This window comes from Eucyclogobius newberryi, unplaced genomic scaffold (assembly GCF_026437365.1).
Source record: "Eucyclogobius newberryi isolate DKJ021-1_F unplaced genomic scaffold, fEucNew1.0.hap1 SCAF_15, whole genome shotgun sequence".
Taxonomy (NCBI): Eukaryota; Metazoa; Chordata; class Actinopteri; order Gobiiformes; family Gobiidae; genus Eucyclogobius; species Eucyclogobius newberryi.
Window position 1 is genome coordinate 5,116,615 of NW_027315779.1, and position 16,559 is coordinate 5,133,173.

The following is a 16,559-nucleotide window of genomic DNA, read 5'->3' on the forward strand; positions in this document are numbered from 1 at the left end:
ATAAGAACTGAATAATGATTATAATTGAGACCATTATAGAAGCAAAATTAAGTAATTTAAAACCAATCAATGCTCCAAAAGGGGAAAACCAAACGCAAATTAACTTCGCTTTATCATTCAGAAAGATTTATTTCAAAAATAAAACAAAATCACATAGAGGAATGATCTAAAAAACAATATGAAATAATGTGAATTAAAGATTAAACTGTGATGTTTCCACCAAAGATAAGAAAATGTAATATTGTTGGATACCTAATTATAGCTTATATTGTGCGTGCGCGCACACGCACACACACACACACACACACACACACACCTTCTTTCATTGGTGTGAATCATGTTCATCATTGTGTTTTTCCATTAAATGTTTGACCGCCTGGAGTCAACCTAAAGCTACAGAAATGTGCAGTTTATCTAATATCAAGAACATTCAGTCCTATGAAATGTTTGGAGTAAGTAATATTTGACGTTTCACGTTTGCTTCGCATCATTTACTTTTCTTAAAGCCTGGTATGACTTTTTATAATATCCTGAAACCAGGTGTATTTACAGTATTAACTGAGGAAAAAAAAACACAACATCAAAAAACTTGTACAAGTACAAATATATTTAGTTTGTTAATTATTTATAGAAATACATTGCTAAATGACAGTTTTGTTGACAGTGAGAAAGAAAAGACACTTAAAGGAGAACTAAGTAACATTTGTATCTTTTAAACATCTTTGTACGATGGTTACACTTGTTTTTGTGTGTTTCAAGTGCCCGTCGTCGCCCCCTGCAGTCTCTGAACAGAAAACCAGCCTGCAACATTTGCTGACATGATCTATTCGGTTTGATTTTTTCTAAATATATTTAGCAACGTTAAATGTTCTTATTTGTACTGCCTCATTTCAATAACAAAATAAGAAAAGTAGCGCTTTCAGGTCTGTTCTCTGACTGTGTATTTTCGCACGTGAGCTGCAGGGGGAGCACTATCACTAAAGTTACTTAGTTCTACTTTAAATATGGTAGGTAGGTTTAAAAACAAAGTGCTTCAGGCTGAAATGAATGGACCACTGTACAGGTACATACTTGAAATGTTTACGACACAACTGGACATGTTTAAATTGCACTTAGGTTGTTGTTCCTTCATTGGGTTTGGAAATAAAGTTAAGACTATAATTAAAAGAATACATGAAATTAAACGGGTGCTACAAGAGTTATAAAAGAATAAATAATTACTTTTCTAAAACTGCGTTACATTGAACTGAAATGTTTGGTCAAATCTATATTAAACTGTCCGCCATGATCACCTCTGGATTTCAGTGTGCTAAATTGTGAATTCTTCTTGTGAAATGTTCTTGTGCTCTCTTTTCCAGTTTGCAGTCTTCACAGGAAGTAGTTCTGAAAAGGACACATACATTTGAATGAATACAGATTGTACTTTATCTTACAAAAACTACTTCTTCTTAAAATACATGACTGAAGTGTCTAACAATTCTATTACTGCTGCTAACCTCAAATCTTTTTAACCCAGGATCCTTGAGAAGCAGAACAAGTAGCATCAAGATCCAAATACAACTACGACGCGATGATGGCGAGTATTTAAAGACAGAGAATCAATTCATCTGTTACTGTAATAGAGCCATGTTCATCCCGCAGAAAACGTTCTGTTTGTTCATTCTTTTGCTGGAATGTTCCACGATATGGTATAATCTTTTATTCAAGTACTGGCATTTTTATTGTCCAAAACATATTTATTAAAAGACCTCCCAAAAACTTGCAGAATGCCCCTTTAATAATATATTTTTTTGCAGGCTTTGCATTTATTTTTCTTGCAAGTAGTTTATACAACACACAATAAGCAGACAACTGGTTATTTTACTTAGAATCTTAACAAATGATTAAATAAAGGCCAAACACATGTTATGGTGCAAACTGGTGTTCTGGCACTAGTGCTGGAAAACTACTGGCACCAATAGAAACTGCTCCATTCTATTATTACTTTATTTTTTAATGACAGGTGTTGCCTGGTGGTGCAGAAAGAGCTCTAGTAGAAAAGTAGAAAGTAGAGAGTTTACCTGCACGCATAAAAGACTAAAAGACGGTTATCAAACAGGCTGTCAGGTTTTCAACGCTGCTCTTTATGACGGGCTAAAGTGCGATTCCAGTGTGCAATGACCATTTAGGCTATAATTATAATATAATGAACCGTTTAAGACCTACAAATAACCATTCGATATTAGTTCACAAAAATCCCCCGTTTATTTCAGAGCTGTTGTATTTGTTTCACCTGAACGACCACAGCCGCCACCACCACCAGAGTGGCTACCATCAGCATGCGTCCGATCCAGCCCAGATTAGCCGTCTTGAGGATGAAGAAGCGAGCGCGGCTCAGTTTGGTGGGTGTGTGGGGCGGGTAGCGCATGGTGTTCATTGCCTCCATGTTCAGCTTCTTGATGAGACAGCTGCGCAGGTGACTGAGCTGGTCGAACGAGAACTTACCGTGATAACAGCCCATGCCACTGTTACCTGGGCAACAAGACACAGGAAGACAGGCTCAATATTTATGACGGCATGGGCAGTTTAAGTTTAATATAAGTCGACAGTCCATTCAAATGTAAGAGAAAATGGCAAATATTACAAACGTTTCAGTGATACATTTGTGCACACAAGTGGAAAATGATCTTGTGAGATTTACATTTGGCGTGTACAAAAGAAAAGGGTTAACGATGGTGAGCGACACACTTCCTGCTGCTGTCAGACTTTATAACAAACACTGTTAGTCCTGAACACTCGCAATACTGACATATTCATGTGCAATTACTGTCGTGATTCAAGTGCAATTACTGTGCAATTCATGCTCAGTCGGTCCCTCTTCTGCCTGAAGAGTGGGTCCAGCTCCAGTCTCCTTGTGTCCGTCTGTCCGTCTGTGAGAGTCGGATCTCTCCTTCACTGGAACTCCTCCAGGTTTCTACGCTTTTTTCCCAAAGAGGTTTTTTTTGTAGTTTTTCCTGGCCGAGAAGGAGAGTCTAAGGACAGAGGACCCTGGGACATCGTCCCGCGCCACCACAGACATTGTCTGACTCCCTCGCCACCACAGACATTGTTGATTCATTTCTCCCTGTGGCCCTCAGAGGCAACTGTTGTTGTGATTTTGGGCCTTACAAAAATAAATTGATTTGATTTGATTTGATGTGCAATTCATGTGCAATTACTGTCGTGATCACATGCAATGGTATTTATTTATTTATTTTATCTTTATTATTTTCCCCTCCATCTCTTGTTGGGAAATGGAAGGTTTTGTCTATAGGAGTTTTTGTTTATAGGAGATCTTCCACTGAGAGTGTTTTTCAAACTTCCTATAAGTGATCTGTTCTTCTGTATCTACCTCTGTATCTACCTGCGTTGCAACAATGAAATTTCCCCATGTGTGGACAATAAAGGAGTATCTTATCTTATCTTGTTTAGAGAAGCCGTAGTTCCAAAAAGCAATGCTACAATGTGAGAAAATTATAAATAATGTCAAAACCTTGTCTCATTCCATCGTGTTATGGATATGGCTCATGCCACTCAGCCAGGAGGTGGAGGGTTCTATTTCTTTGAGAGATTTTGATAAATAAATGTGATATTTTGGGAGATGTCTGTTCTTTTTCTTGTAAAGCAGGAAACAACTTCCACAGAAAATGATAAGTCAAAACTGTATTTAAAAAAGCAGAAGTTGTGGAGTAGCTTTAACACCTGAGTTGTCAGGGTGAATGTTTAACACATTATAGTGTCAGGAAAAGGTAAAACATGAACGTTAATACATGTAGATAGCATCTTAAAATCTAAATGAATTTACTATTGTACCAGTAATTTCTGCAATGTGATGCTAATGAAAATCCACTCTAGACGTGTAAGTACTGTAGCAGAGCAATAGTGTCAAGTCGTAAGCTTCTTATGATGTATTTTCAGAATTTTCTGTTGGACTTATGTTAGACAATGTGATGTTTGATGAGTTAATGTCTCTCACCGACTCCTCCAAAAGGCAGAGCGCTGATGGAGTAATGCACCAGACAGTCATTGGCCAATAAGGCTCCACTGGACGTCTCAGAAATCATCTTCTGTATCACCTACAAAGAGACATAAAAACCCCAAACATCTGTATTCATCCAATGTTTCTGAATTTATATGTTGCTATGACGGCACCAAACCTTGTCATCTGGCGTGAACACATAAAGAGCCAGAGGTTTTTCTCCTTTGTTGATGAATTTTGTGGCTTCGTCCAAACCACTGACAGTGACAATGGGAAGAACTGGACCAAAAATCTCCTCCTGCATCACTTTGGCTTCAGGCTTCACATCTCTGAGCACTGTGGGGGCTGAGCACAACAGAGATGGCCCAATCTAAGTTTGAGCGAATATAAATGTCGGCCAAAAGATCTAAACGAGTATAAAAAGATTCAGTTGTTTTCATTTGGACTTTCGACACTCATCCGAGAGTCATTCTCAATATGCGTCATTCTCTTTGTTTACTATCAAACTAGCCTCTTTGTTTCCTTATAAGCCCTTTAATGGGCCATCAGCTTCGTATTGTAACCTGGCTTTTGCTCCCTCCTCACTAAGTACCTGATTAGGAGGCTGATCGCCTCAACTAAGACAAAGAGGTTAGTTTTCATATCAAACAAAGAGGGTTAGTTTCTAGTGAAACCAAAAACACCTTTTATCAGGAGGGCCCGGTGGGCAGGGCCTACTCAGAGTAGGATAAATATCTGAGTTCTTGGTCTTGATTTGCAGATTGAGAATGAGATTGAGAAACATTTTGTTTTTCCTAAAAAACATGATTTCAACTGAATCTTCTTCTACAATGGAACACTCCTGGACAAATGAGGGATTAAACTGACAGATCTAAACAAGGGCAATAATATGAGTGTAAATCATTAAATTAACACAGCTCAACAGCTCATAATGAAGAAATGAACCCAGAAAACTGTATAAACCTAAACAAAACCAGGCTAAAAGTAGAACTAAACCTAGAAAAGCAAAAGTTTTGATGAAAGTATGTATGAAAAATACATCAAAACTAACCCAAGCTAAACAAAGACTTAACCAGGTTCAAGCCAGGTCTCAGTAGTTTAGTTACCGATGTAGCAGTCTGCCTCTTCGTTTTGTCCTCCCATGGCCACCGTACTGTCGTCTATAAGAGCCATGATCCTCTTGAAGTGTCGCTGGTTGATGACACGTCCGTAGTCAGGGCAGGTCTGTGGGTTCTCTGTGTAAAACTCCTAATAACGGGAAAAGAGTTGAGTTTATAATTGGATTGTATGTAAATGAAATCATAAGGATCAGCTTTAAAGATTTTGGCAGCATAGCATTTCTAGCTCGATCAGTCAATCAATCAACCAATCAATAAAATCAAGACAATCAAAGCTTCTAACCAGTAAACATCTTTATATTTGACGTTTTACAAATTTAATTTTACATTATCAGTCGTTCCTCCTGGATTACAGCTGTGCTTGCAGTGGGTTTGGCCAAATATTTACTTACAGAAAACATTGATAAGTTCTGAAGTCTATGTAGCTTACAGTTTACAGTGTAATCAGAGGGGCTGCAGCTGCAAAGGATTGTGGGACTTGTAGTTTTAGCAATAAGAAAGCATTATATCTATGGGAAACTAATAAATATAAACCAGAAATGTGATTAAAACGTCAAGTACTCATCAATGGGCAATAGGTTTAGAATCACAGGGTCCGTCACAATCCGTTAATACACGATACGCAAACATCACACTACAATGCAATATCTTGTACATGACATTCTAGAATATGTCAACTATTTTTAAAGACCCAAATACATTTTACACACATATTTCTTTGTTAAAACTCTACGTGCACAAGCTGTTTATGAAAGACGCCTATTCAAAAACAATGAGTGAAGAAACAAATGTGTAGTGCTGCCACATTACTTCTGTGCAATGTACCTGAAAATACAAGCACCCTCAGGTATCAATACTGTACCAATTCAAGTATTTCGATCCTGATGTGTGTGTATTTTATGTTTACCTTCACAGCTTTCTTGATCTCCGCGATGACTTGGTCCTGGATGCTCGGTTCACACAGGATGTAGTCTGGAGCGATGCAAGTTTGGCCACAGTTTGTGTATTTGCCCCACGCCACTCGTCTGTTTACGGGAAGAATATACATATATACAATACAATAAGAAAGGTATTTGCAACCAACCACTGATGCTACGAAAGGTCTCACATTTTAGCCATAGTTTATTGAATTTAACTGTGTGCAGCATATTTTGAAATAGAATAAGACTGTTTATTCATTGCTCGGATAATTATAATCTGATCATATTTTGGTGCCTGCAATTGTAAAAAATAAAAATAAAACAAATATATCACTGAAATATTTTTAATCTGATATTTTGACAGCATTTCCTCCAACAACCATGTCAATGTTTCCATGTAGCGTTTGGTCCATAGAATGTGTTAGTAATTGTATTTATTTGTTTATTTGTTCATTTATCTGGGACGATTCACATAAAAACACCGACCAAACACAAAAGAGGAGATGTGTTAATCGATAATCGTAATTATTCAGGTCATAATATAATCGTAAAAACTGAAAAATTATAATCGTGACAATTTTAGGAGAAAATGTACGACAATTTTCAAACTGAATTGAGTATTTTTTCAGTTAAAAGAAACGTGACGATTTTAGTAGCAAAAAAAGTGAACCTAAATGTAAAGTGCTTTTTAATCTGGCTGTTTATGTCCAATTAATAATTCAGAAGGTTCGATTGCATAAAGCAGGTCATAAACTGAGGAGTGGTACTGTGGTTTTGGCCGTGAATAATCGCAAATAATTGTTAAATTGTGATGTTTATTCTCACAATACAAATGAGAAATGGTGACATCTCTAGTTGAAACATGTTCAAACCTGCAGGCGATGGCCACGTCACAGCTCTTGTCGATGTAGCAGGGGCTCTTTCCCCCGAGCTCCAGAGTGACCGGAGTCAGGTGCTTCGCCGCCGCCTCCATGATGATTTTTCCGACCGTGCCGTTCCCGGTGTAAAAAATGTGATCGAACCGCTGCCGTAGCAACTCCTGTGTCTCGGCCACGCCTCCTGTCACCACCGGATACAGCTCCTGAAATGTAGACACGTAAGAGATGGGATCTTAGTCATTCCGTCTGATTTCCCCTTAAATTTAGAGATATGTGAAACAGTGGCTGTAATTTTGTATTATTGTATTGCATTAATTTGTGTAAAATATCCAATGTTCATGTGACCAACAAGTCAACAATGCACTGATTAGCTGGGGGCCCGAAAACGGCTTTTTAGTCTGAGTAGAACTTATTTTCTTTCGAGGTCGGCAGCAACATGTTAACTAACACTAACACCCCAGAAGAAGGAGTATGTGGAAGAAGGAGTATGTGGCATGACAGGCCCAGGCAAGCTTCTGGAATAAGGTGAATAGCCAGGAAGGACCCGTGTAAGGACCCGTGTAAGGACCCCTCCTTCTCGGCTTCCAGATCCATCCTCAGCTTTCGCACAGCGCAGTAGAGAAATGACGCAGATGTACATGTTTTGGTGAACAAACTGTAAGAATCCTTTCTCCCTCTAACTTTGAGCCAAAGTTTCCAGCGTAGATTTAGCCAATACAAGGTCATTTTATACTAAAACTAAAGTAATGTCGCATCGCAATACGACTAGTGGCTAGTTGTTTTGGTCAATAATTAACATTTCATTATTTCTTGCAGGTAATGGCTGTGTAGCATAAATGTGGTTATGAACCGCACCGTCTCCGTCACTTGACCTACGCACACAGCCGCTACTGCGCGGTTTCAGCCAATCACGTCCATCGCAGCGCTCGACTAGCTCAAGCTTGAATCTATCAAATGTCACTGTATTTTTATTATTAGGTGTCACTGATTTTTCATGTATTGTGGTACTGATATATGGTATTTAGGATGTATTCTGAGCATCTGCTTTGGCGTCTTTAAGTGGCCACTCAGTCTGATCCTCAGTCACCCGAAACGCTGCCTCTTCACCTGTAAATGTAAATTCCCTTTGCGGGTAAGACAGTGTTGACCACTCACAGCTCAGCCACATTTTATTTCACCACATTTAAACGCATGCTCTTGCTGGGATCTGGAGATGATTTACTGGATAAGAGATCAAAACAATATTTCAAATGTGACTATGAAACAAATATGTCACTGAGTGTTCTTACTTTGTCGATGTAGGCGGGCAGAAGCTCCTCCATTGCTTTTGCGGTGTGGACACAAACTTCTGAGGGCTTGATCACAGCCGCATTACCTGGAATATCAAAAGCAAACAATCTAAAGTAAACAGTGGGATTATTTAAGTGTATGCGTGGCTCATTCATCTCTTGTGTATTTGTCTATCGATCTAAAAGTACAAATACATAATAGCTGTTGGAATAGAATGCTGTTTTTTGTCAGTTTATGAGACTGAACTGTGAAGAACTGTGACCTCCTCTGACAGAAGCTGATAATAAGAGAATAAAGTCCATTCGGAGCGAGCCACGGCCGCAGTTCAGCCAGAGGTCAAAGGGTTCAACTCATTTGTTTGATGAAATAAAACATATGGTTAATATTTATCGTAGCTCATCAGTCAAGGAGCGGTTCAGGACAAAAAGTTGAAGAAAAAGGTTGAAAAATATAAGGACCTTGATCAATGTCATCTAAAATACATTGTCATCTGAGTATTCCATTTACTGTGGATATTAAAAGAGCATTAACTGACTGAAGCTTCAGTTCATACGATGCTGTTGCAGAGTTACGGATAAAGCATTTGGTAATCATTTCTTAATTTAAAACCCAAAATATCTAAACCTTTTTTCCGCTTATAAATTGGGTCACTACAATTTTGGTTGTTTTACATATATTTATTTTTTAAACATATTTTTAGGTGCATAGTAAGATTTCTCCATCCACCAAATGCAGTTAGGATTATATTTTTTAAGCTTTTACTGAAAATCTTACCTAGTTTGTCCTAAATTTACCCCTTTTGTGAAGTTTAAAATTATAGTTAAAATATTAGCCAAAACGCGCCTATTTTACAACATTTTTACAATTTATTCAAGGACAAATAAATAAAATAAAAAAATAACAACACCTTTAGTTCCTTAAATGGTTGTTAAACTGTTAGAAGAATGTGTTCCCTGTGTGTGTAAATTGTTCTTGCATCCTTTACTTTCTTTAAACTTTTCCTCACAAACTGCCCCTTGACTGATGCAAAATTATCCCACTGATTGAAATAATATTTAAAACATCAAAACTCGCCTTATGCACTTCAAGGTAGAACAATATCAGCTTGACTCTAAATCTAAATCTCTAGTTTAATTTCTTCAGTTGCTGGCAGCATATTTATTCAAATTTAAACAACAATTTTAGTGAAACCTGGAAGAAACACTTTAAATAACTCATATAAAGTCATTCAAGTTAAATCACAGCCTTCTTTGTGGGAACAGAATATGAAAGGAACACTTAAAGCAACTTATATAAAGTAATTTAAGTTAAACTACAACTTTCCTTTCTCAAAACAAGATAAAGAAATTCTTGCAAAAATAATAACCAAAGTTCAAATAATGTAATGGTTCGTTCAATCATTCAAACAGCACATGGAGCACTAAATACACTTGAATACTCTGTGATTTCAGTGCTGTTTAAAGAGCCTTTGACCCACTCACAATGTGTATTTGACCATTGAGTAACGCTGCAATAAAGAAGGAAGACGTGGTTTAGGTCATAAGACAAAACAACATGAAAGATCATCAGACAGTTATTAGAATACTGTAATAAACAGTATTTCACCTTTTCATTATTATTATTATTATTATTATGCTATTTGTGATCAGAGGTGCTGGCCCATGTCAAATGTTTGATAAATGAAATGTAAAGATAAAGGTGTAGTGCTTGTGTAGGGCGGGACTTGAGATAACTTTTGCTCCTATTTGATTAAAACACTTTTATGAGGTGAAACCGAAGTCTTGTTTTTCTGACGTCGAACACCGTTTGAGTCTTATACAATAGTTAAGCGTTTCTTAATACATTTTTGTACATAATATTGGTATTATTGATTTGGTATGTTGTCGAGTGCTGTTATTATTGTGTTATAACAGGATAACTAAACTAAACCCAATCCACCACTGCTCAAAAACTTGGGCTTGGGCTTTAGTCGATTAAAAAAATGATTTATTTGGATCGCAGTGGAGGAAAAGGTTTGGTTTATGATTTGGGGATGAATTATGAGTTAGATCTGCCCGTTTACAGACAAATACACTACATTTCTGCATAGATATTTGGAAATGTTCTGTTCGTGTCAGTGCAGTTTGGGTCAGATGCATGGCATGTGTGCAGAGATTCGGTTTTGGAAGCTGCGCACGCGTTTGCTAATTCGTGGAACAATTTTTATTATATTTTCTTCTTTTGTGGCTTGAAAATCGGGAAATGCAGCTTTAACTCCCCGTGCGGTTATTGATTATCATTGTTTATTTCTAGCATATGTATTTTGTACTGTATCATTATTATTCTAGTGGGAACAATAAGATAAACGCTGTATTTTGTTATTGACATTCCTAAAAAATGTTATGTGTGGCGCAATTCTTAGTTTTTAAAAAATGATATAAAGATCAACAACTATTATCGCTAGTGATGGGCGAATGGGCGACACAATAACAAATAATACTGCGGCAAAGTACTGCAATATTGAGCCGATACCGATGAGTTTTGTATATGAAAATGCATTGGAATTCCTCTACTATAATAAATTCAACCGAGGCTATTATCAGTTCCTCTTCGTCCCCGCTTGAACTGATATGACATTAAGTCTAAGTTCATGCTTACCGGCTGCGATGGCCCCGATGAGAGGCTGGATGGTGACGGCCCACGGGTAGTTCCAGGCCCCGATGACCAGGACCACGCCCAGGGGCTCAGGGCGGATGTAGACCGTGTCCGAGATGGTCAGCAGGTTCTTCTCCACGGGACGAGGCGCCGCCCAAGACTTCAGGTTTTTAACGGCCATGTTTATCTCGCCCTCCAGGCCCATGGTCTCGAACAACTGCGTGCCCACTTCACTCTGATGGAGAGTTTAATGTAGAGTTGTAGATTACTTTTGTACATTTTAAAACAAATGCTTCCCAAAACAAATGGCTTTCTGATTTTCTGTTTGATCAGATGAGCTTAAACACATGCCTGCTGTGATCAAATATCTCCAATGCTCCTTCTTTGTTGTAAAACTCATCCTCATGTCTCCCTGTGGTTGTGTGTAAGTTCAATATTGAATGACTCTGACAGTTGCTTTGTGTTTAAACACATGGCGACTATGAAAATACACTGTTCATCTATGATGTCATCGACTGTGTGTCCAGTGTGCCACATGAATGACATGTTTGTTGACTGAAAATAGGTCACTACCGTTGTAGATATATCACAATTCAAATCATTTTGTGACTGTTGTTTGGAAGATATGCAACATTTGAATATTGAGTATGTTGTTTATAGCAGGAACTTATACAAAAAGAGCTGATTAAACATAAAAGTGCAAAAAAGTTATTTGTCTTTCAAATAAGGGTGTAATTTGGTGAGTTTTTGTTTTGTTTTTTTGTTTGCCAGATGCCCTCCCTGTCTCAACCCCCAGTATAACAGTGACTAGTGTATTGTGGGTGAATCTTCTTAGCCCAGGATGCATAACAATAGTGTAAACTCAGAAACGGGGGATTTCTTTGTAGAGAGTGGGGCTTCCCCGGTTATATAAAGTCAAATAAAATACCAACTTTCTAATGTTTTAGAGGAGCCCAAAAATAGCACAAGAGAAAGCATGACGGACAATACGGTACAAATGCAAATGATTCTAACCAAGGGCATCTGGAATAATGAGACTAAGCTATTTTAAGCCACACTAATGAAGCTCTTGTAATGTTGTATTGACTGCAGCTATGTGGTCTTGTATTTGGACTACTATGTGGTCTTGTATTTGGACTACTATGTGGTCTTGTATTTGGACTACTATGTGGTCTTGTATTTGGACTACTATGTGGTCTTGTATTTGAACTATTTCAAGAGTGAATTTTCATGTAAAATTTCACGTAGCTTCCCTCAATGGCATTTGTCCTAAAAATAGTTCTCTTTTCATTCCCAAAAGGCAATTAGCAGCACCTCAAGTACGGAATATAACCATTTAAGCAACACTTGGGGCACTTTGGTAGGATGGCTGTTACCTTATGCAAGTCCTTCTTCATGGCGTCCGCGATCTGCATCTCTTTCTCAATGAACAGGCGCTTGAGGCTCTGGAGCTGCAGGATGCGGTAGTCTAAGCATTTGGACCGGCCCGTTTCAAATGCCTTTCTGGCCCGAGCCACAGCCTCCTGCTCGTGGGACATCCTAAACACAACACAACAGGTTAGTGTCAAGTCTGAGATAAAAATGTGTTTACTATAAGAAGCCAAAGTTATATACTAGATGTTGATGCTCACACTGACAATCCTTGGTCATATCTCATCTCTATAACTTACTAACTCACATCTGTCATGTTATTTCTATTCCAAGTGGTGGAAAATATGTAGAAAATGTATAATTTAGCTATTTTTGTAAAACAAAATTATTAAAATATCCAGTTTATCATCTATGAGTAAAACTATTTAAAAAAGAGTCAGAAATGTCTAGCATAATTCCTTAAACAAAGGAATAAAGACATTTACAGGCACGTTTTAGCACAGTCTTGCTGCATTACTTGGATATTGCTTGAATGTTGCTATAAGATGAGGCAAAAACAACCAAAAAAACAATATACCGTATTCATTTGTGTCACTATCTCACTATTTATTTTTTGTTGTGTTCAGGTTGTTCTAGGTTTGATTACAAATGTTGAGAAGTATTGCGAGGCAGGTCGTGAAATATCCCTAAATCCTGTAATCCTGTATCAGGAATTACTAATATTATATATATATATATATATATATATATATATATATATATATATATATATATATATATATATATATACAGACTACTATCTGCAAAGTAGAGGTAAATGTGTAACCCACTGCTACCTTTCTTTTCTTTAACCCTTTTTACAACCGTTTTGTCTGATGATCCCATTTGGTGGGCTGTAAACTCTGAAATGTAACCCAAGAAGCCCCTGAGGGTTCCACACACCTTTGCAGCTCTATTGCATGGTACAAGGGAGGCATTGTGTTTGCATTGTATTGTACTTGGTTAATAACACACAAAACTCCACATCAAAGTTGAAAAAGCCTTAGTTAAAACCATGCATTGCCCTCGCGTGAGAATAGTTGGGACTAAATCAGACTAAATTGACAGTTGCCTCTCGTGCTTTGTCATTGTTGTGGAGTGTAACAGGAAACCGCGCTGCCAACGGGTGGTGTTTAAATTAAAGGTACAGCATCTGACCACAACAACAACGTCATAAAACCAGCTCCAGTCACACGCACATTATTATTATTATTATTATTATGTTATTGTACAGCAGTGGTTTGCGATACAATGAGCGCGAGCCGGAAGTTGTTGTTATTATCACGTAATAGCGACAAGTTCATGAGAAACTATTTGTATTTCGGCCACTGCAGAAGGCGCAAAGCATTGAGCAATCTGCGCTGACCCGTCCTTTATCCGCGCTACGCCCAAACAGCGCAAAGTATTATGCAAAGCGCGCGTTTCCGCTACACGCGTCTGATCAGCTGATTTGCAGCCGCGTGCGCGCTTTTGGAGTCCTACCTGGATGTTGTTTTGCGGTGTTTTCTGGCCGTGTGCGGGACGGAGGGAGGTAGTGTCGGTGGAAGGAGCAGCGGAGAACGGACTGTGGCGCAGAACCGACGCGCCGCACTCGCTCCCCGTTATGACAAGCACCGCCCCCAAGACTCCGCCCATCTCCGCGTGGCTTTATAATGTTGTGTTATGTACTCAGCCCGGTAGACTTTGGACCGGACAATGTTGACAAAGTGAGAAGTCAGAAGGATTGAGCAAAAGATTGATTTATTTGTTGTTTATTTAGTTTAGTTTATTTTTGACGTCTGATATTGTCTGATATTGTTATATGGTGGTGGCTGCCAGGCTGTGGCTAATAATGAGCCATAATGCCTGAGCCAAAATAAAATAAAATGAAATGAAATGAAATAAAATTAAATAAGATTTGATTTAATTTAATTTAATAAATAAATAAAAAAATAGAATGGAATGGAATAGAGTACTTACTGTACTGTAATAAAGCAGTATAAATAGTATTGTATTAATTTGGATTCTCCTGTTTATGGAATATTATGTTAAAAAAGGCCTATTTGCACACATACTACTAACTTTTAATGGCTGTTTTTGGTGCCAATCTGAGAAAATAAATAAGTCTCTGTGTCCATCCATGACTTGTGAGGAGAAGGTTCAGGTGCCAGTGTCAGAGCTGAGATGAGGAAAGAGCAAAGCCACGTGAATCCACTTAAAGGATTCACGTGGCTTTGCTCTTTCCTCTCCACAATGGGTAAATTCCAGTGTTGCAACACAGATTAGAGGAGGAACGTTGCAACGAGCAGTCAGCTCTCACTAGCGCCGGGAAAGATGCGGATGTAAAGACACGCACAAAGAAAATGATTCCGTTTTATTTTTGTATCATCATTGATTGGGCACTGCTTTAATATTTTTCCGTCATGCTCGATTTGTTTTTTTCTATTTTGATATAATATTTCAGATGTGGTGTAGGGCCTAAGAGCCTTTATAACTCTATGGGAGATTCACTGAAATGAATATTCAAACTGAAATAACACACTGAATCTCATCATTACTTGTTTGGGATTGGCAAAAACACTTTTGCAGTTCAAAAATGGCGATAGACCCAGATTATGTAGAATGTTTTAACTTATTGGACTCATCTCAATGTATTTGTTTGTATTCTCTGTATATAAAAATATGGTTTAATTGTCAAGTGTATTTAGTATGAGACTGGCACAAATATAAAGGCAAGCTGAACAACAGTAAATAAGAAATGCAATGCTTTATCTTGCCAAAAGTATATAAAATGATCCCAACTAATCCTTTCCACTATTGGCAGAAGTGTGGGTTTGTGTGGCATCAAAAATACACTATTATATCCCATAAAGTCCACAGGTGATTATTCTGCACATTCTGTTCACTGTTCAGGGTCACATTTTTAAATAAAATAAATGGTCACATTTATATAGGCGCTCAAAGTGCTTTACATGTAGGAACCCATTCACACACCAGTGCACAGACACGGGCGAGGCCGGTTCAGTGTCTTGCCCAAAGGCGCAGTATTCACCTGAGGAAGCTGCGATCGCTTTGGCAATGCGAGTGTGGGCCAGGATGTTAATGTTGGGAGTATGATTTGAATTGCTGAGCTTCGGATCAGAAGACGAGCACTCTGAGCCAATCGCACTATCTTGTCACTATCACTGTCAGAAACTCAAATGTTATTTTTATGACATTTCCAATGTCATCCAAAAAAATATTGCTGCAGAACTGGAAGAGAATACATTTCCCCCTCCAGTTCTCAAAATGCCATCTATTTTAAAGCTGCACTAATATTCATGGCTTCTTTTTATTTTTGATTCCTCTGACTCATCTTTGTTTAATCCAATCCCTAACCTGCCTCGCACCACTCTCCTTTGCTCCTCACACACAGAGGGCCTTTTGGATGTCCCGGGACGGTGGACTGAGCCAAAAGAGGTGAACTTCTCCTTCCACATCAAACAGCAGAGGTTTGTGTATTGTGGAGGAGCAGAGCTGGTGCAGGAGAGCGTCTTTCACACCGGTGTGTCAAACTCAACTCAGAGAGGGGATTGTTGGACCTGTGTGCACACCTGAGTTTGTAAGGAATAAGTGCCAAAGAACAGGGCAGTTTGTGTATTGAGTATCTGTATAAGCAGAAGTAAAGGGGCAAAAATATGACGTGTATCCTTTCTTATGTCTAGCTTAAATGTTTTATTGAGCATGTGATTCTCTGCACTCTCTAGTCTATCTATATTATTATTCGCAAACACAATCATTTTATTAATGTACAGTTTGTATTGAGGTTTATTGTAACAGCTAAGGTAGATAAGATAAGCCTTTATCTGTCTACACAATGGTGAAATTTCAGTGTTGTAACTCAAGTAGAAACAGAAGTAATAGAACAGATAACTTATATAAAGCTTTAAAAAAAAACACTCTTAATAGAAAAGCTCTTATAAACAAAACTCTTATAAACAAAACCTCTCATATTCTTAATGAGGAATAGAAAAAAATAAAGCAAAATGAAATAAGACGAAATAATAATAATAGTGGCAAAAGTAAACACTGTTATTATTATTTTGTCTTATTTTATTTTTAGAAGTAATTGTACGTCTCTAATTTTTAGACGACATACTTTTAATAATATCTATATTTGAGGTTATAGTACTTGAGTAAAAGCTTTGATTACTTTTCCCACTGTGAGATAAGTGACAAAAGCTTTATGTTATTACATTGTTTGAACATTTGTTCGAATATGAGTTAATATGATGTTTGTGGTCTATCATTTGAAAATACCAGATGTTATAATTTAGTTAGGGTTTATTTAGTT

The 16,559-nt window shown here is 37.8% G+C and overlaps 1 protein-coding gene across 1 annotated transcript; it reads right to left on the bottom strand.

Annotated features, from left to right (window-relative positions):
* Positions 1–1,283: 1,283 nt before the first annotated feature.
* Positions 1,284–13,813, bottom strand: aldh3a2b (aldehyde dehydrogenase 3 family, member A2b). The gene is made up of 11 exons (XM_072445789.1): positions 13,730–13,813; positions 12,214–12,376; positions 10,841–11,072; positions 8,203–8,288; positions 6,908–7,116; positions 6,023–6,140; positions 5,104–5,245; positions 4,176–4,342; positions 3,995–4,094; positions 2,273–2,511; positions 1,284–1,383 (listed from the first exon to the last, which is right to left on the bottom strand). Exons 2-11 carry the CDS (start codon positions 12,373–12,375, stop codon positions 1,369–1,371), a joined length of 1,470 nt encoding a protein of 489 aa, XP_072301890.1. The 5' UTR covers position 12,376; positions 13,730–13,813; the 3' UTR covers positions 1,284–1,368.
* Positions 13,814–16,559: the final 2,746 nt, after the last annotated feature.

Bases quoted from the DNA above. Each gene is read 5' to 3' on its own strand.
- aldh3a2b (XM_072445789.1), bottom strand. From the start codon at position 12,375: ATGTCCCACGAGCAGGAGGCTGTGGCTCGGGCCAGAAAGGCATTTGAA. The intron at 11,073-12,213 runs GTAACAGCCATC...ACTCTCCATCAG, and splicing joins TGAAGAAGGACTTGCATAAG to AGTGAAGTGGGCACGCAGTT. The intron at 8,289-10,840 runs GTAAGCATGAAC...TTGATATTCCAG, and splicing joins CATCGGGGCCATCGCAGCCG to GTAATGCGGCTGTGATCAAG.